Below are 21,234 nucleotides of genomic sequence, written 5' to 3' on the forward strand. Positions count from 1 at the left end.
CAACTGTGGCCGATCAAGAACCTTAGAGCTCCCAAGGTCTAATAAACATCTGCGTATATACATATAGAGTATAGAAAGCTACAGGTTCTCAAATTCAAGAGCCGACTTACTTTTTCTAGCCTGCACTGCGGATGTTGTGTATTGTGTGTTTTATCTAGAATTGTCACTTTTTATGAATAATTATTAATAATCAATACAGAAGTCCATGATTCCAAAGGGTTGCAATCCGTACCTTGTTGACACACCTTGTTGGTGAACATTTAGAGTCTGTGGAGGTAATGCACCTTGTTCCATGCCAAATTTCCACATGCCATTTTCACAAGATCTTCATACGACATACTGTGTACATTCACACTGGCGGTCCTTAGGAGCCAGATTCACTTCATTAGAGAGAAAACTCCCAGGGTTCCCAGGGGATGTATAACATGCTGCATATATACATTCATAAATAATATAATAATAAAAATAATATAAATAAAAATCAAATGTGTCCGACGGAGAACCTTAGAGCTCCCAAAGCAGGTGTGAATTACAGATTCAAGGACTAGGCCTGCATGTATATGTAGGGGTGGTCTGCAGTGGCCCTGAACTGGAGGGTGTTGCCGTTTTACAGCAGTATTTTGGTTCTGACAGCCCTGACTAATTCTCTCCGACTGTGTACCAAAGCCCTCCAGACTGAGATTGCTGTTTTATTGTAAGACAAATGTCTCTGGGTAAACATGCATTAGGCAGCTTGGGGGAGCCTTGATCTTCCGAGCGATGATCTAAACGTGTGTTCTTGTGTTCTGACACCCGAGCAGTGAGAAGGCGCTAGAGCGAGGACTAGCACGCGCACTTCAAGCGAGCCTCTATCCATCTGCCATGAGTGAGCTGTGGTGGAACTCACATCATGGTGACATTAATGGAGACCGCAGGGACATCTTTAAAGTGAGCACCGTCACAGTCCAGCTCCAAATCCCTGCACTGACACTCCGCTGGAACGGGGCCAAGCACTGGAGGACAGACAGACAGACAGAGAGACATGAATTAGAGGTAAAATAGGAGATCGGACAGAAAGTTCATGTGCAGAGCAATCAATAGTATTTAACTGCTGTCGGTAGCAAAAGCTATGGCTATGCACTATATGTCCAAATGTTGGTGGACACCCTTCTAAGGAATGTATTCAGCTACATTAAGTGGCGTCCATTGCCGAGACCGATGTGCAAATAGCTCATCTAGTCGTCTAATGGAGAAACATGAACCTATTGGCACCATGCTGCCTAATGCCAGGCGTGGGCTAGAGAGGTATAAAGCCCTCCAGAAGCATTGAGCTGTGGAGCAGTGGAAGAACTGTGCTCTCTGGAATGATGGTGGTGCTCCATCTAATACCTTTGGATGAGTTGGGGAGTTGGAGATAAGATGGGGTGGTGATCCCATCTTGTGAATTTGCAATTTATGTATAGTATCTGAATGCATTCATTAGAAGGGGTGTCCACAAACATTGTATTGAGGCCACAAAATACAAAACCATGGGATAATATATCGTTATGCCAACAGCTCCTGTAGGTTGTGAGGTGGGGCCTCCATGAATTGCATGAATAAGTCTTGGGCACCCATGACCCTGTCCCCAGTCAGCGGTTGTCCTTTCTTGGACCACTGTTGGAAGGTACTGACCACTGCATACCAGGAACACCCCACACGCCCTACCTGATGTTTTGAAGATGTTCTGACCCCAAGTCGTTTATCCATCACAGTCTGGTTCTTCTCAAAGTGTCTCAGATCCTTACGCTTGTCCATTTTCCATGCTTTTAACACCTCCATCACCTTAAAGAACTGACTGTTCACTCGCTGCCTAATATATCCACCCCTTGACAGATGCCACGGGAACCCGATAATCAATGCTATTATAAATGAATTCATGAGTTCTGAGACGGAAAAAGCGAACAGTCGTCGCTGGAGACGCTGGAGATGGTTTACTCTATAAAATATTGAGCGTCACGAAACCATGAGGATTAATCTCCTTGCTCATTTCCGGCTGAACTACAAGTTCAATTGAAGGCTGAAACTTTTAACTGAGAAACATTAAATATTAAAGTCATCTCCAAGTCATCTGTGTGGCGTTACTGCAGAAATACCAGGTGTGTGTTTAGAATGTGACAAAGATCCATTATTATTATTATTTCTGCTTCCCAACTGAGAGTTCAATCAAAAATGCAGAAGCTTTTCATAAATTAACTTTAAAAAACAGCTGTGTCCTACTTCTCCTGTCTGCAAACCTACATAATTCAACTCACGTCTAATTCAAGATCGCACAGGAAAATTGGAGAGGGGCTTTGACTGCTCATCATGTGGGATGTATCCCAACCCAAAGTCAGGAGAAGGAGAAGAAAGAACTAATATTACTCTCTTTATCAAACTGAAGGAAGATCCAGGACTTTTCCAGGACATTTTCACTGACTTCCATAGTCCACAACAGCTATGGCAGGGTGTGTGTGATGGATCTACTATATCATTGCTCATATCTTTACAGAAGAAGGAGTAAACCTTTCTAACTTTCAATGGACAGGTAGGAAGTCATTTTGGAGCATTTCTATTGGTCCATAAATCTTTTTTTTCCCAATGTGGTACTGCTAATTAACCCACCCGTTCGACACTGGGTGGGTAAGGACTTGACTCACGTCTCCTCCCATACACATGAAGTTGGCCACCGCCTCTTTTCCAACTGCAGCGATGTCGAATCGCCGGGCAGCCGACACACTCAGAGGAAAGCGCAGAAACCCCAGCTCCACCACACTAGCCAACAGACGCGTTTGCCAGCAAACATCGCTTAGGATTGATGAGGGGAGAGAGGGCGGCCTCTACCCACCCGGAGAGAGTACGACCGATTGTGCTCTCTCTGACTCCGGCAGCTGATGGCATCTTAGTGGCTCAATTTCTCTACTATTGCACTATATGTCCATTTTTTAAGCAAATCTTATTTTTCAGGTGACAGGTTTTCCACATTTCCTAGGACGTCTAACCTATTGGCACCATGCTTCCTAGTGCCAGGCGTGGGCTAGAGGGGTATAAAGCTCCCCAGCATTGAGCTGTGCTGAACTGTGCTCTCTGGAATGATGGTGGTGCTCCATCTAATACTTTTGGATGAGTTGGGGAGTTGGAGATGAGATGGGGTGGTGATCCCATCCTGTGAATTTGCAATTAAAAGGTCACTCCACATTTAACCCATCTGTAGTAGTGAACACACACACTAGTGAACTAGGGTGTGTGTGTGTGCACACACACACACCCAGAGCCAACTCCAGCGCCTGGGGAGCAGAGAGGGTGAAGGGAATCGAACCCACAACCCTGTTAGCAATAGCCCGGTGCTCTAACCGCTGAGCCACCACTGCCCCAATGTATAATGTATAGTATCTGAATGCATTCATTAGAAGGGGTGTCCACAAATATTACAGACATATAACATTTAATTGTATTGAGGCCACAAAATACAAAACCATGGGATAATATATCGTTATTTCCACTATTTGACCATATGTCCATATGTCATTTTTCAGGTGTTTGCATGAAATTGACAGGTTTTTGCAGATTTTCCAGGACAAATGGGAACCCTAATGATATCCGCAAAACTATAAGTGATGTGGGACTTCTAAAAGAAAGGAAATGTATAAAGAACAGCAATAAGATGCTCCACATTTCCACTGAGAGCACTTATGTTCTTTATTATGCTCTTCTCATCTTTTCAGCTGCAGCATGCTCGAACTGCCCAGTTAGGAAACATAACCACCGCACAGTGAGGAATCAGGCAGAACACAAAGCACTACATTTCTGCACCATCTAATGCTCCTGTTCCGTCAAAGCTCCTATAACTGAAGTAAGTGAAGCATAAGTGTTTTGTACTGAAGTGACCCAAGACCAGTGGAGGAAAAAATACGTTTCCTGAAATAGGCCCTGTAAGGGAGGATGCACAAGGCCAGAACAAAACCGCACTAAAACTTTGGTCCATGTAATCTACTGAAATCTAGCCCGGCCCACGAGGTGAAACAGAAAGCATGCTCCTGTAGTCCTTGAGTAGAAAGACTATGGTCATATTTTACTCACTACATAACTGGCCTTTGGAAAACTGATACAGCATTTAAGCTTTATGGTCCGCTTTCCTGAAGCCGGTTGCACCAGCTGTGCGTGTGCTGCAATGTAGGGGTTACAGGTTATGCATTAATAACCCATTACTAACCCATTTTTACTTACAGCTTACTAGCCACTAAACCTTTACACATCACCTGAGCAGGTGTGAGTGCATGGTAGACCAATAGAAATGAACTAGAATGAATTACGCATACAGTGCATCACAAAGTGAGCACACCCCTCACATTTCTGCAGATATTTAAGTATATCTTTATCTAATGGGACAACACTGACAAAATCACACTTTGACACGCTGGATGATCTTGGCCACTGTGCTGCAGCTCAGTTTCAAGGTGTTGGCAATCTTCTTGTAGTGCAACAATTCGTCTTTTAAGATCCTCAGAGAGTTCTTTGCCATGTCGGACCTTTTAGTGACCAGTATATGAGAGTGTGAGAGCTGTACTACAAAATTGAACACACCTGCCCACTAAGCACACCTGAGACCTAGTAACACTAACGAGTCACATGACATTTTGGAGGGAAAATGACAAGCAGTGCTCAATTTGGACATTTAGGGGTGTAGTCTCTTAGGGGTGTACTCACTTTTGTTGCCAGTCAAAAGTGTCAAAGTGTCATTTTGTCAGTGTTGTCCCATGAATAGATATACTTAAATATCTGCAGAAATGGGAGGGGTGTACTTACTTTTGTGATACACTGTAACTTAATTAAAATGTCCACATTAATTACGTTAGACAGAGAGAATAACGTTAATTTTCCGTAGTTACGAAAAACTAAACTGTGCTCTGGTTTTGCATACAGCTCGAGACCTGCAGCTGCTTCAGACTCCCAATTCTAATCATCATCGACATCTACACCCGCAGATCCCCTTCAGTGAGACTCTGCAAAGGCAGAAACGTCTACACCAGTGGGCCACAGTCAGGGTCCAGACCCAGATGCTGACCCAGATCTGCATCTGGATAGATAAACATATAATACTTTTAAAGGTGTGTTTAGTTTAACAGGCGTCATTTTTCTAGCTTTAATGGTACAGGTTTAACGGACCAGGAAACTCACAGACCAGTCCCATATGTTGTAACTATGAAACGTGACACTTCTCAGCCAATCAGATCTGTGCATTACTTGTGTGAGTAAGAGCGGGTCAGAGAGCAAAAAGAAAAAACAAGCTTTTAATCAGGGATGGACTCAGGGTAGAAGTTTAGTCTTCTCACGGGCACCAATATAGCTCACATGTCCCGAGACTGAGGTGATTATTAAAAGCAGTGATGTCAAGCAGGACTGCGAGACGAGCTCTTAGAGCCACTGTATTTTAAGACAAAAATATTTTGCATACTGTTTAATTTTTCAATTTTACTTTAAATGGAAAAGGACATTTATTTTGAGTATCTCATACTTATAATTGATCCATAACGGACCATAAATACAAATGAAATACTGAATAATTCTAATTAAACATGATTTTGACAAATAAACCTACTAGGCTACTTCAATATACATGATATGGCACTGAATCATAATGCTAGATATTATTAAATATTTTTAACTATTATTATTAAATATAACTATTAACTATTAATAATAATAATAATAATAATAATAAAGTTAGAAACTATGGCATTCCACATCATGGATGAAGGTCATTTTCTCCAATTGGACATTTGAATTTTAAATAAATACCCCATTTCCAGGCTGATGCTCCGGTGGTGTTGTTTGGTTGGAAACAGTCAATTACAATAAATTACATTCATAATTGACTGCCGTAAATAAATCCTACAAAACAGACAAATAAAATCTACAGGTTTTTAGACTGATCCTGAAATTCGCTGCTGTTCTGCTGCTTTCATACAACAGCTCTGAAAATAATTAGAGTAAGAAATAAATTAATTGAGTTGAGAACGTAGCGCTTAATATGTTTTAATGTTAATTTTTTTTATCACCAAATTCTAGCTACTTCCTTAATAAGCAGCTTGTTGCTATGTGACGTTACTGAACTCTCCAGCTCCTTACACAGAACAACTCATTAAACTCCAGCAATTCTTTTTCTTGTCTGTTGGTTTTTTGGTATTGTGAGCACCCAGAGAGAACACGGCCAATTCTGCTCTCTCAGGCTCTGGCTGCTGATGGCAAGCTGGCATGGCTCAGGATTCGAACTTGCCACCCCCAAGAAATATAGTGGTAATGCATTAGACCTCTTAGCCCCAGAAACAATGAATATTAAAGTACAATATAAAGTTACTGGCGTCAATCACAGCAACTCCTACGAGCTGAAAGCCCGGACTGTGTTCTGATCATGCCTCTTCTAATCTTCGAACGAACAGCTCCCATCAGGCCGGAGATGGTTTGCTCCGTAAGATATTGAGCATCACGAAACCTCAATATCTGAGATATGTGACGTTTAATCTCCATCAAATCTCCTCTCCTGCATTCACACTCGCCTCCTGCTTAACTCTGCCAATCACTGAGACCTGAAACTTTTAATGGACGAGTATTAAAGATTAAAGACTCAAAGAGCTCTTCTGCACAGCACTGCTCTGAAAAGAGCTGGCGTTCTGTAGACACCTCGAGCTCGAACGCCGAGCTATTGAACACATGATAATTTAAAATCAACTGAGTGTGACCGTTCGCCCCGCTCATTACCAGAGATACACACCCTCCACTCCTAACACGGCCTGCTGTGCTGAGGGAGGAACTGATTAATCATTAGCCGCCCACCTCCTCTCCCTTCCCCACCACCCCATCAGTGAACGGGACAGTGTTTGAGAGAATTAGCTCAATTTGCCTTGAACTTTTCAGTGTGTCATTCCCTTATTAACTATACACACAAGAAAAACGTGTCAGCTATATTTTTTAAGTCCCGGCAAAATGGTTTTCTTTAAATATCTGCTTTTCATTTCCTCCAGAAATGAGAAGTTGAGAGTTTCCCAATTTCCGCCCTCATCCCTGCATGACAATGCTAACAGTGCAGAGGACTGAATGGAATTACAGTAAACAGCACTTCAACAGCAGCTTTCTGCACCTTTCTAAACGTCCAGGAGGCTCTAAGTGCTACACAGTATCTACAAATAAAGGTGCCAAAACTTAAAAAAGCCCTTCAATGGATGGAAACTCCAGTGTTTCTCACTCAGGCTCTGTTTACAACTGCGTTTTGTATCTGGATAACATCTGGATCTACTTTGACTGGATGCGTCCCCGGTCAAGGGGTCCTTTTCCATTTGCGGTGCCTACTGTGCCTACCATGCTACCCAATGCCAGGCATGGGCTAGAGGGGTCTAACTACCCCCAGCATTGAGCTGTGGAGCAGTGGAAGAACTGTGTTCTCTGGAATCATGGATGGTGGAGCTCCATCCAGTACTTTTGGGACGAGTTGGGGAGTTGGGGATGATGAGGTGGGTTGACAATAATCTAACATCCGGATGTCACTAAGGCTGCTGTCGCTGAATGCAATCAAACCCCTTACAGCAATGATTCAACCCTTCAATACCCTGGACAGTAGAGACCTTTATTCTATACTCTTTAAAACCCTCGATTACAGAAGAAACAATGAATAAGCAGGTGTCCGAATACTTTGGTCCATATAGTGCAATAATTGCACAGAATAAGCTTTACTAGGCTCTGCTGGTATCTACTGCAATATAAGAGCATTAAGGGAGCGTACTCACAGCAAGCGTTCGACTTGGTTCGGGGATCATTACTGGGAACTCCGAAATATTTGTCAAACAAATGAGGCCAGCCGTTGTTGTCTCCTAGAAGAAAAAAAAAGAGTGCAATGATGAGCTGGGAACAACACCATTTTTTCAATGCTCGTGTTATAAAGCTACAGAGCTCCACAGCAACGTGATATATCTCCCTCCTGCAGAAACACACACACTGCCTCCATACAGGCAATAGAATAACTTCCCCACGTTCTAGCAGGAGAAGCCAAATTTGAAATGTATGCTGCTGAAACTCAATTTGTGGCTCCCTGAGTGTCATTTTGGGGAGTCTGGTGAGTGATAAATGGATTTCGCTACACTGGATTAATATTTCAGCAAACCACTGACTAATACATGCCAGTGCTTTCTAAAGTGCTGCAGTAACTGATTCCAAAGCCTGTGTCTGTCAGCGTGTGCATGTGGCCTTCAATGTCGACTTGGACATGAAAAGGAAATGAGCCAATCAGCATGCAAATGGGGACGATTCTGGTAGCAGATCCCTTTCCTTGACTTTCCTTCCTCAACGGGCTGAACAAATGCATCTGTCAGATGGCCAGCTTCTGCAGTTGTAGCGCGTCAATCACTTTGCAGAGCGGTTCTACTCTGAGAGCCCCAAAAAAGTTCCCAGTCACGGAAGACTTTACAACCTTTCCAATCGCAGGTGAAGGCCTTGTCACGCCCACAGAATCCAGAGCCGGCTGGTTAACAATGGTTCTTAGAGTCTCGTCACAATGGCTTTAGACGGTAAAACGTCCCTAATGACAGTCATCATGATGGTTAGGTCTGAAGCTGGGCTCTTAATGCTGAACACGTCCAGCGGTGGGACTCGATTCAGCCTGCTGAATAACAATCCCTTCAAGTGCCTTAAAGTGTTGGATTCTCTCTTCAGGCACTTCAAGTGGTCAGTAAAAAGGAAGGATGACCCGCTAAGTCCCTCGCAACCTTTTCACAGGTTTCACCGGTAAGAAGAAGGTGTCAAACGACCCTTATGCTCTATAACGCTTCAGTCTCAGCTGGCCAATGAGGTGCAAATGTAAACGGTTCTTTTACTCCCACAACTTCCCACAACGACTCCTGTTGCCTAGTTTAACAAGCTTTGGAGATGCTAGCGCTAACTGGATGAAAATCATCAGTCAATAGTGAGAAACCATAGCTAATAATGAAAGCCACAGATTGTGTTAGCTATCTGCTTACTTAGCTAACCTGGCCACATACTCTTGACTGTAAATGGGTTTAATAGGTAGTGCAGTCGGACACACTGTCAAATTCCTCAGGCCTAGTTACAGTTAAAGGCTAGGGATCACCACAAAAAGATTGTCCTGGGGGGTCCGGGGCCCTCCAGCACTGCCGTAAGCCACCGGAGCTTTAGCTCAGTGTTTCCCAACCCTGGTCCTAGAGCCATACTGAGATTCAGATGACATTATTTTTGGGTTAAGTCACACACAACCAGCTACATTTGACAATCATTTCAATGGTGTTGATCTTTATCATAATATCTGTGGTTCTAGAACTTTCGTTCTGAGTTCGAGACACTGTTCCTTCAGATGTTTGTCCACTAAAAAAACTGTTAAAATATCCCCAATGACATTCATCCAGGCGTCCTGCTGTGAGAGCTAACTTTGGCCTCCTAATGTTAAACACGTCCAACTGTGTGACGTGATTAACCCTGCTAAATAATAATCCAAGCCTCTCAGTGTGTTGTCTCTTAGCCCTCGTGGTGTGTCAGGAGGACATCCGGCCTGCTTGCTACCACACAGCAGGTTTCAGCTTTTCCAGGAAGAGGCTCAGAAAAGAACTCCTCCAGTGTTAACCTAACTGAGCATTTCAACTAAAGGGGACTTCTCCAGCGGAACAATGGAAGCTTAGAAACCTTCAGAGACCTTGCCAGAAATACACCAGCACAAAAAAGCTGGATGATCGACAGTAAGAAACCTTTCTCTGACTTTGAAAGACTTTTTAAAGAAGTTTTTTTAATTAGTTCAGTGACTAAATGAAGGTTCCTCACAACTAAGGCACATTGATTTTGGAGGTCTAAAGGACCCACCTGACTGTGTCACAGTAGCTGTAGTCATCAAACTGTCTATTGTTACCAGCCACCTGTGAGCTGAACTCATTGATGTGTCTCAATTAACCTGCTGAATCATAATCCGCCTGTCCCAGTGTGTTGGAGGCTCTTGACCCAATTGGCCTACTTTAAGTTGCACCTATTGCTGACACAGATGTTCAAATGCACACACATACTCACTCACACACACACAAACACAGCTTGTCTAGTCTCTGTAGAGAAGTACTGCCAATAGAATAATACTCTCTGTAGCAAAATATGAAGAAAAATATAAGGATCAAAGTGAAAATGAAAAAGATTACTATATATTTCTTTTCTTTGCTTCATTTGGAATAAGTTATTTCGACTCTGCAGTCCTTCAGCTTCTGAGATTTGGTGCATTGTTCTGAGGGGTGCCTGGCATGGTAAAACACGCATTTCATGGGCAATTCAATGATTGCGTGGGTAGAAAAGTTTGACATGAAGCATTCATGGCGTTTAGCACAGTCATGCCAACAATGACAGCCTACTTCATCCCCTTTTGTCCTGATAAACACAATCCCCCACATCAATCTGGCTCTGTCTTGTAGAACTCTACAATTATTCCATCAATCTTAAGCACAAACAATCATCGTTTAAAAACTATCATCCTCTAAAAACATCACAAGGCAGTGATAGCAGCTCAGAACTAGCAGCAACACATGGCACTATCCATCCATCTATCCTTCCATCCATCAGTCTACGCTCTGAAAAATAAAGGTGTGTTAACTGGTTCCAGAAGAACCACTTCTGTTTCCATGAACTAAAAAAGTGTAAAGGACCTTTAAATTGGTAAAGATCTTTTACATCAAGTGAAGGTTCTTTACACTCTCTATTCCACTCTCTAAAGTGGTTCTTCTACAGCATTGAACTTCTTATTTAGGAGCGCATCCATCCATCAATCCAAGTCTTTTTTGAGTTGGCCAATGAAACAGTGACAGAGCGAGAGGGAGAAATGTTGAGGGGACCCAAGACTCAAAAGGGGAACCAACCCACCCAGCAAAATGTCGACATGTTCCCTAAATGAAACTAAATGAAACTACATCCCATTTCGGTTGAAAAGGTGTGTATCTGAGGACTTATTTCTTATTTCTTAAATAAAGTTTTTCTGAACAGATTTCTGGGTGGATATCCTCCTCTGGAATTGATAGTAGAATTTCAGATAAGCGTCTGACCAAGGTTCTCCTATGGCGATTATCCCCAGCAGCCAAGCTTGCAAAAGGTGTTCATGACCTGTAAGAGTAAACTGACCATTATCCTTTACTCTTTTCTTGGATTAAAACATCTGAAGGTACATCAAGAACTTTTGCTTTTCAAATTTGACCGTGAACCACAATCTTTGTATATTTGAGAAAATCGTCCAGCACGTAAAGCTGAGCTTATAACATTTGGGCATGTTATAGCTAAAGAACATAAAGTACCATATTATTTTAAAGTAATTTTAAATATTTTTGTCCAGCAATTTTTCACCATCAAAGAACTTTCAATGGAAGTCAATGTAAAAAAAATTATTCCAGGTCATTTTGGAGCATTTCTGTTGGTTCATCATGAAATTCTGACACAATATAAAGAAAAACTGCAAAAATAAAGCAATGATTACAAAAAATATTTATGTTTAAATTTTCAAAATTGCTTGAGGTGTTTGTCCTGAAGCTGACAAATGAATACCTTTTAGGTTGTATGTCAAAAAATGTTTTTTTCTCCCAATTTGGTACTGTCAATCGACCCACCCACTGCCACCGATGCAGCATTGCTGGGCAGCAGAAACAATCAGACGAAAGCACTCAGCTCCAGCTAACAGCTACCTGTGCTGGCAAACATAACTTAGGGGTAATAATAGAAAAGAGCGCCATCTACCCACTCGGAGAGAGCACTGCCAGTTGTGCTTTCTCAGACTGTGGTCGCTGATGGCGAAGTGACATGGCTCAAGATCTGAACCTGTGACTCCCGGCCGTAGAGGTAGCACTTTAGACCTCTGAGGCACTCGAGACAGGAAATAAACAAAATGTAGACTTAACATGAACATTTCTGCACAGCTCTGAAAATAAACAGTTCTCTTTAACTAAATCTGAGGGACGCATTTTTTAGTTTGCTTGGAAGTGACTCAATGTGCTGATTATCCTTTTACCAAAGTTATCCAATGCCATCTTTGCTCTTCTCCTCACACAGAGCACAGATTCCCAACAGTACTGAGCTACGTGCATTATCTTTGTATAACAAAGCGTTCAAAGTCTTACTTATAACTTCTACTTGTTGAAGTCTGTCTGAGCCGTATTGCTCTTGGGAAAACGTTCCTCAGACCATTAAACACTTCCTGAATTATACGTGCTGAAACTCTTTCCTCTAGAGCCGCAGCTCAGGAATCAAAATCACTGTTTTGCCTTTTAATGCTACAGGAGGAGTTGGCAGGTAACGGTACTGCCGAAATGGAAATGTTATCATTCAGCGCTGACAAAATGCTAATGCTAATTAGATGGGTTAAGTTAATCTATAATTAAAAGAGCTGAAGTGGCCTTGGCACTTCAAAACCTCCAGTGGATGCTTTGCATGCCAGGCTGATTTCATTGCTGTAGTCTGGAACGTTAAGTGGAGCTATAAAATAATAGAAATTTGAATTTAGCGTCCCAGAAATTCCGTCTCTACATTATTCCCGTTCACGGCAAACTCTTCGCCATCCACTACCACCCCGACACCCCCATAACTCTGCCATATCACTCATTCCTAGCTCCACCTAGTAGAAGTGGTGACAGTAGCGGCAGGGGCAGTGGTGGCTCAGCGGTTTGAGCGCCGGGCTATCGATAACAGGGTTGTGGGTTCAATTCCCGGGCATGGCAAGCTGCCACTGTTGGGCCCTTGAGCAAGGCCCTTTACTCTCTCTGCTCCCCGGGCGCTGGAGTTGGCTACCCACCGCTGTGTGTTCACAACCACAGATGGGTTAAATGTGGAGGACACATTTCGCTGTGTACTGACCTGCACTTTTTAGCCCAGTTAAATCAGATGCCGGTTCGTTTTCACCCTTGATCTGATTCGTTTGGGCGGGTGTGAATACCAAAACCACCGCACTGGTACCCTTGAGGGGAAGAGGTCTCAGCCTGGTCCCAAACAAACTTTTGTGGTGAGAATGTGATCTGACCTCGATCCAACCCAAACTTTGAGCTGTTCGGCTCTGCAGGTGTAGTTTAACCTGGTCTACTGCCCAGATGATTAATTACTACAGCTTTGAACAGATGCCATTTCTGCCAATGACTGTATTTACTCTCTTGCTCCAGCCAATAAGCTGAGAGAAAGCTTTCACATGGTTCGTTGTGCTGCATTTTGGTGCACTTGTGTTTTTGCCTTGTGTGAAAGCAAACCAACTATAGGTGTGAAAGCACCCCAAGACCCGGTGGCTTCTTGTGACTGGTATCTAGATTGTCTCCTGATCAGATTTTAGCCATATGCATTTTTACTGAAATCTGATTGCTGTGTGGGGTGGGACATGCAAATTAGCTCATTGCGTGGCAAATATTACTGGTGTTTGGGTCGTACTGGGAGGGGTTTTGGTTGTGGAATGCATCTTGGAGAGGCGGATGTGTTTACACGGCTATAACGTGGCTCAGCTGCATCTCAGACCTTCTCCTGGACTTTTAACCAATATTACCCATCGTTACTCTCCTCACTGCTATGACTATATTAAGTTCTTCTACACCATGATTATTATATAATGATTATGATCAGAGCAGTTCAACAGTATAGATGGTTTGGTAGCTTTTATGAATAATTTATAAATAGTTCTGATCAGAGGAGGATGGGTCGAGTCCCCCTTGTGAGTCTTGGTTCCTCCCAAGGTTTCTTCCTCCAGCTTGTTATTCTGTGGCTCAGCCTCATCCAGATATAATCCTCAAGATACTCAAGATGCATGAAGTGATCAGGTGTACACAGGCCCAATGTTCTCCCCCCTCTCTTACGGTCTCCTCCCACTGCTCCTTATCCTATGCTGATGGCAAGGTCAGAACCCGCAAAACATTAGCATTAGCAAAACAACAGATGCTCTGACGTTAGTCCCGAGACCCTAGATCTACACGGCTTGGATGTGTCTTTTGGAAATGTACTACGTCAATGACAAAGTGATGAAATATTTACATATTCTGTGACAGAACTGTGCTAAATGCAGCATGTATAATTGGCAATAAAAAATGGCTAACTCTCTATAATTAATTAGCCTTTAGAGAGAGTCAATCAAAATATTGCAATTTTGTCTGAGAGCACCTGAGGGTGGCAAAAGCATTAGCTTGCTAATTGGGTGTTCTGAAGATAAGGGCTGATGTTCTCCGAAGCATCCGAAAGATCTCTGTGTCCCATTACGATTTTAGGAAATAAGCCTTCAACACAATGCTCTACGCTGGCTGTGTGCTGGCCTGGATGCAGGCAAACCCACATGGATTTGTGTCTGTACACTGTGTCCCATATAGGAACAACACAGACGGAGAGCCTTTTCCAGAGCTTTTTAGCATGCTGCTATGAGGGTCATGTGTGATGTGCTATCGTCCGATTGAGCCTCCCAGGCATTGCCGATTGATGATTGTGTCATTGGGGGTGATGGTGGGGGGGTAGTCACGCGAGAGACCATTTCCCAGGACAAAAGGGTTGCTTTGCTGTACTGCTCTCTCTACACCACCAACACACCTTGTATTGCCATTTTCGCACTATATGGACAAAAGTATTGGGACACCTGCTCATTCAACGTTTCTTCCAAAAGTAAGGGTATTAAAAAGAGTCTATCCTGCTTTTGCTGGAGTGACTGTCTCTACTGTCCAGGGAGGAAGGCTTTCTACTAGATTTTGGAGGAGCATTGCTGTGAGGATTTGATTGCATTCAGCGACAGAAGTCATGTTGAGGTCAGGATGCTGGATGATCACCACCCCACCCCACCTCATCCCCAATTCGCCAACTCATCCAAAAGTATTGGATGGAGCACCACCATCCATCATCCCAGAGAGCACAGTTAGTTTCACTGCTCCACAGCTCCATGCTGGGGGGCTTTATTACCCCTCAAGCCCACACCTGGCATAAATCAGCATGGTGCTAATAGGTTCATGTTTATCTACAGTCCTATTCTATCGGCAATACTTCTCTACAGGGACTAGCCAAGCTGTGTGGGTTCATTTGCACATCTGTGTCAGCAATAGGTGCAACGTAAAGTAGCTGAATGCATTCATTAGAAGGGGTGTCCACAAACATTTGGACATATAGTGTAATTAACACATCTGAAGGTGTTGTGAAGGTCTTAATGAGGTGGAGTATAGTGTTGTAGTACAGGGTTAAGGAAAAGGAAGCACTGCTGTGTTTAGCAGCGGCAGTCTCACTGATCTGCAGTTCGTCCGGCCCTAATGAAGGCAGTTTTAAGGGTTTAATGCGTTTGGTCTCTCGGGGGAATGCAACTCTTGCTTTGGTTTTGCGTGCTGAACCTGAAACTACTCAGTGCAGCAACAGTGCATCCAAGAAAATATGACTCATTGCTGATTGAGCAGCATCACATTACACGGCTATACATCCAGGTGTGTCATCACGGCCACTTAAGCATGAACATAACTGCATTCGACTCGCTCCCATGAGCCGCCACGTTAAAGACCCTGGTTTCCATGGAAAAAAAAGAAAAAAGCTTGCCTTTATGCAAAAATGTTCCACAGCACAGCAGTACGCTGACTCGGGTGGTCTATCCTGCCTTGATTTGACCTTGATTTGTTGCCCCCTGCCTTAGATAGAGAGCCTGTTCTATGCAGCTAGACTCTTATGTCATGTCTTTTTTTAGATTTTCGGGACATTGGTTACTCAAGGACAATGACAGAATGCCAGACCCTGAAGGTATCTGACATTTAAAGGTGTTCTAGACATACCCCGACAGCCAGACATACAGCAGCAAGCAGGCAAGTTTTCCAGGTTCAAAAACTATTTTATAGTGAAGTCAATTAAGCTACAACCAATACAACACATACAGAATACTGGTATCCAGGTTCACCAAAGAAATGAAAGCTCAGGTGACTCTAATGCAGCACCACTGTCCTTCAGCCAATCACCAGCCACCTCCTGTGTTAAAAGGCCTCTAATTACATGCTTTTTGCTCCTATCAGAAGTGATGTCACGTTTCTCCCTCCTTCTCCCCAATGCCACCAGTTTGGTCCTGACGGATGCCCAGGGGTAGGTTTTCACCCCCTGCCTCAAAGTTTGGCAGGATCTGCGATAGTCCCGATGGTGCAAGACCTGGGGCCTAGGACGACGTGAGGCCTACGCCAAAGACAATCAACAACATAAAATGTAGACTTCCATATTGTGATGGTGTACCGCAGAGTCTCCACTGTCCATCGGCCTACTTCTAAACTCCTTACCTTTCAGATATACATTAGATGTACACATCAATCAGCCATAACATTATAACCACCTGGTTAATATTGTGTAGGTCCCCCTGTGTAGGGTCATAAAACATCACTGAGCCGTTGAGACATGGACTCCACAAGACCAAACCTCTGATGGTGTCCTGTGGTGTCTGGTACTAATGTGGTTGGTGTGGCGCAACAGATGACACCACTACCGGCCAGTAAGCTACCACACCACATGGGAGACTGGGGTTCGATTCCCGGTTGGGGGGACTATGCTACGCTACACCAATAAGAGTCCTTGGGTAAGACTCTTAACACTATGTTGGCCCACCTCTGTAATATGAGTGCCCTTTGTACTTCGCTCTGGATGGCGTCAGCTGAATGCCAAAGGTGGGGCCTCACGACTTACATGGAGCACATCAATCACTGAGGCTTGGGCGCCCACAGGACGCTGCTGGCAGGATTTCTCTGGCTGGTGGACTATTCCCAGTCCAGCAGTGACAATGAAGCCATACCAGCTCTACATACACTAACTGCCTGCTCTGTGGTGGTCAGTCCTGTGGGGTCCTGGCCATTGAAGAACAGGGTGAAAGGAGGCTGAAAACAGAGTCACAGATGGATACAGTCTGGAATTGTAGAACTACACATTGCTCCTTGGTGGGAAGTGGAGCTGATATAATAGGCCTAGTTCATTCCAAACCAGGGGTGGTCATAATATTCTGATGTGACTGTGCTTATTGTTTTTGTATCTGGGTATATTTTTAGAGGAGCATGGTGCAGGCTTCACAGCCCTTTATCAGCTGGACACAACTGTAGCCCTAACACTTTAGAGATAAGTGGTCTGAAGCTTGCGGTGGCCCGTTTAACAAGGGCCGAGGTGAACTGTCTACTTGGTTGGACAGCTGGTAGGAGCCTAATTTTAGATCCAACTGATTTGCACTTCAGAATCTCCACTGCCAGTGTGAATGAGTCCAGGATGAGGCTTAAGCTGTGGTACATCAATTGCCGCTGGGCAGAATGTCTCTCTTTGGGTGAAAAATGGAATATTGTGTTACACCGCACGTTGCAAATACCAAACACATTCGGAGGAAATAACCTCTGACCAGCTATTATCACCATGCAGGCCTGTCAACCACCTCAACCCCTCCACCTCCCACATCCCCTGTTGCACAGCTTTGCTCAATGTACATGTTATGACATGAATGGCATGTAGTCTTGTAATTATGTGACCTTTTATGAAGTGCTGAGCATTACTATACATCCACATTTCATTGAGACAGACATTGGCTAATTGCCCCTGACATAAAGGGCAGGACTCTGTGCCCGTTCCACTCAAAAGCAAACGAGTCCTTTCACAGGAAGAGGAGGCTTAGGGCTGTGGTGATGTGGATAAGCTCTGACAGCAGGGTGAAAATGTCAAATCATTGTTGGGAAGTGGACCAGCACAGCCAATCATCACTCCAGTCTGAACCCATCCTCAGTGCTGCCTGGAGAAGCTTCGGAGCCAGCCTCCAGCAATGTGGTGCACCAACCCACTGAAGAGCTTTCCTTATTTTTCCATTTTTACACGGTTTGTAAAACAGGAAGTATGCGGCATGTACGCACATGGAACTCATGCAGTGACCAGAAAAAGGGTCTAATACTTCTACTCTATACGTCTTTAGCCTCATCAAAGTGGCCCACACTCGTCTGGATGCAGCTTTAAACACTTAGTGTTCTCTCGAGTGGATTCACGGGTGCCCTTGGGATGCTTTTCCGACAGCCCTGAAGAAGCTCCACATATGCTGATGCTTTGTTGGATGCTTAGAGGTACTTGTTGGAGAGGGTGTTTCAAACCTCCCCCACAATCTACATCTGTTCTGGAATCAGACTTGCTGAACAGCACCAAAAGATGATGTTTCATCAGATTTATCTGAGCCGCAGGAGTGATTTTTGCTGTGATTCTCAATCCAAACAGATCAGGAATGGGCTTTTACTTATATAACTTAATCAGCTGAGTGCAAATATCACTTAAGCCCTGTTGGGACGGGATTAGTTTTACATGAGGAGGTCGGGTAATGAAACTTTACTACGGGACGGATAAGAAATCTCATCATAAATGACTGAGATGGAAGTAGCTACTCAATTTACACAAATTAGCAGCTAGATGTTCATAAGTAGGCTACAGGCTACGCTACACAATCACTTACCTAAAGCTGCCAGAAGCACCATGCCTTTGAGGTTTGGCTCTCCTTAGGCTCGTCTTCTGGATTTGACTGAGGTTTACCACAGACTGGAACGACCCAGGATATCTCCGGTGCCATGCACGATTAAGCTCTTAAACAGCCTATGGCCAGAAGAATAGCCCCACGAGTTTGTACTGAAGTCCCTGCAGTTACTGAGAAATACACCTTAGTGTGTAATAAGCCTTGGAGTGTTGAGGGGTTAAGGTAATCCTCGAGTGCCTCCATACTTGAGGAAATAGTAAAAATGACTGAAACAGTGCAGCATTCAGACGCCACTAAGATCACTGAGACACTCTGGTAATAATGACATTACCCCATATCCCCAAGTACAGCTAATTCCGTCCCAATAGGGCTTTAATTAAGTAAAAGTGCAAATGGTTAAAAATCTATGTTTCTGAATTGTGATAGAAATTGGATAGAGATTTTATAACCATTTACATTTACATTTACATTTACACAACCCTGGCCTAAATATTCTACTTTTATTTGGTTACTTTAGTTTTTTTATGGCGGACAACAACATCCCTCACTGTTTACTGTCTAATTTAACTAATTAAGTAGAGAATATTTTATCAAGCTTAACTGAGAATTACATCAAAACGTCTTTGAGATTACAAGAAACATACATTCCCAACAAGTGCACTATTTGGGCAAAAGTATTGGGACATATGTTCATTCATGGTTTCTTCCTAAATCAAGGGTATTAAAAACAACATATCCTGCTTTTACTACTAGTAAGTAATTTCTAGTCTTTACTGTCCAGGGAAGCATCTGATAGCATTCAGCGAAAATAGCATTAGTGAGGTTGGATGTGAATGTTGGGTGATCACCACCCCACCTCATCATCCCCAACTCCCAACTCATCCCAAACTACTGCATCCCAAAGTATTGGATGGAGCATCATCCATCATTGCAGAGAACACAGTTAGTTCCACTGCTCCACAGCTCTGGAGTGCTGGGGGGTTTATACTGTTTTAGCCCACACCTGGCATTAGGCAGCATGGTGCTAATAGGCTCATGTTTATCTGCTCCAGATACAGAGTCCTATTCTTTTGGCAGTACTTTTCTACAGTGGGAACACAAGCTGTGTGTATGTGGGTCTGTTTCAGAAATGGGGGCAACTTAAAGTAGTTGAACGTATTCATTTGAAGAGGTGTCCACAAACTTTTGGGCACATAGTCTACGCTGCTCATTTGGACATATAGTGTATGTACAGTTGTTTGACTGATACCATTGCATCGGCCGGCCACATTCATGCAGAAAGGGTGCAGTCAGTAACGGCTCTATTTAATGCGATGCTCGTTTCTCCAGTTTTGTCATTCAGCTAGTTTTTTCGCTCAGTCCTCTCGGCCACTTAAAAATAATGGCACACAATCTGCGGCGTGCTCAAAGCCACAGTCTCGGTGGGAAGATATGCTCTTGCCTCTGGAGTCAGCCCTATAAGAAGTAAGTTAATTAGACTTTTGAACTTCTTACTACAATGAGCCTTTGTTCTTTTACCAGCACCTGTTTTTATGCTAATTATTAATTCATGCTTCTGTTGTTTAATTGTTACCTCACTTTTCTCAGAACAGTTGACCTAATTAACACTATGTCAGGGGACTAACGCCGGAACTCCAGTCGTGGACGCCCACAACACCTCGTAAAATAACAGTTTTGAAGTCTGGCTAATTTAACACACCTAAATAGCTAATCAGCTAACAGTTAAGGTCTTCATTAGTTGAATTCAGTCTATAATAAAAGACAGAAATGATCTCTGCAAGACTACAGCACTTCAGAGCCTGGGTTTGACATGCTCAGGCTAACAAGGAGGGTCTAAAAATATGCTAATATCATTTTCTACTGCAGTGCTAATGATGGAGTTAATTACTGTGGATAATTACTGAAGTAGGGGCAAATAAATCGTTTCTGCCAAAACAATTCAATTGATTAGCCAGAGTTAGTATTCACCTTATAGAGAACTGATTAGCTGATTGTTAGCTTATATTAGCTTATTTAACCAATGTTTGCGATGCACAGCAAACTGGGTTACACAATATATAAAGGTGCATGCATTTGTCACTGTACAGCGAAATGTGTCCTCCGCCATTTAACCCATCTGTGGTAGTGAACACACACTAGTGCACTAGGGGCAGTGAGTACACACACACCCAGAGCAGTGGGAAGCCAACTCCAGCGCCCAGGGAGCAGAGAGGGTAAAGGGCCTTGCTCAAGGGCCCAACAGCAGCAGCTTCCCAAACCCGGGAATCGAACCCACAACACTGTTATCGATAGCCTGGTGCTCTTAGTGCTGAGCCACCACTGCCCCACTGTTATCAGCCACAGGCCCAATCGCCAAAGAGTTTCTCATGTTCTATGCCATATCTACCAGAGGCAGATTAGATCTGTTCAATATAATTTATTTTACTCCAAACTTCTCTGATAGTGAGGATTTTAAGTGGAAAGAAAAGTGGCACCCAGAAAACGCTGAGCTAAATGCCAGTGGACCACCAGCTTTCCACTATCCTCTTGCTATCAGGGCCCAGATAGTGAGCATATATCGGTCTGCTGGCTTGATAACGTCGGCACCCCATTGACTGTTTGCCAATGCCGGTCCACCCTCGATGATTGTCATGTGTACAAGAGCTAACCAGTTTTAAATGCACAGAGACTTTAATTTTAGAAAATAAACTCAGACAAGTATTACAAACAACGGAGAGAAAAATAATAATGACCAGGTTTGAAATAAAAGGTGAATTTAGCTGAAAATGTTGCTGAAA

The 21,234-nt window shown here is 43.5% G+C and overlaps 1 protein-coding gene across 2 annotated transcripts in view; it reads right to left on the reverse strand.

Moving 5' to 3' along the window:
• The window catches only part of rxfp1 (relaxin family peptide receptor 1), a 104,420-nt gene that overhangs the window by 43,023 nt on the left and 40,163 nt on the right, over positions 1–21,234 (reverse strand). The window contains exons 3-4 of one of the 2 annotated variants that reach the window (XM_072663078.1): positions 7,779–7,862; positions 887–992 (exon numbers count right to left, since the gene is read on the reverse strand). In XM_072663078.1, coding sequence (XP_072519179.1) covers positions 887–992; positions 7,779–7,862 — 190 coding nt within the window. Of the gene's footprint in view, positions 1–886; positions 993–7,778; positions 7,863–21,234 lie in introns of those variants that run through there. The other variant, XM_072663079.1, reaches the window with a different exon arrangement.

This window comes from Salminus brasiliensis, chromosome 19 (assembly GCF_030463535.1).
Source record: "Salminus brasiliensis chromosome 19, fSalBra1.hap2, whole genome shotgun sequence".
NCBI classification, from domain to species: Eukaryota; Metazoa; Chordata; class Actinopteri; order Characiformes; family Bryconidae; genus Salminus; species Salminus brasiliensis.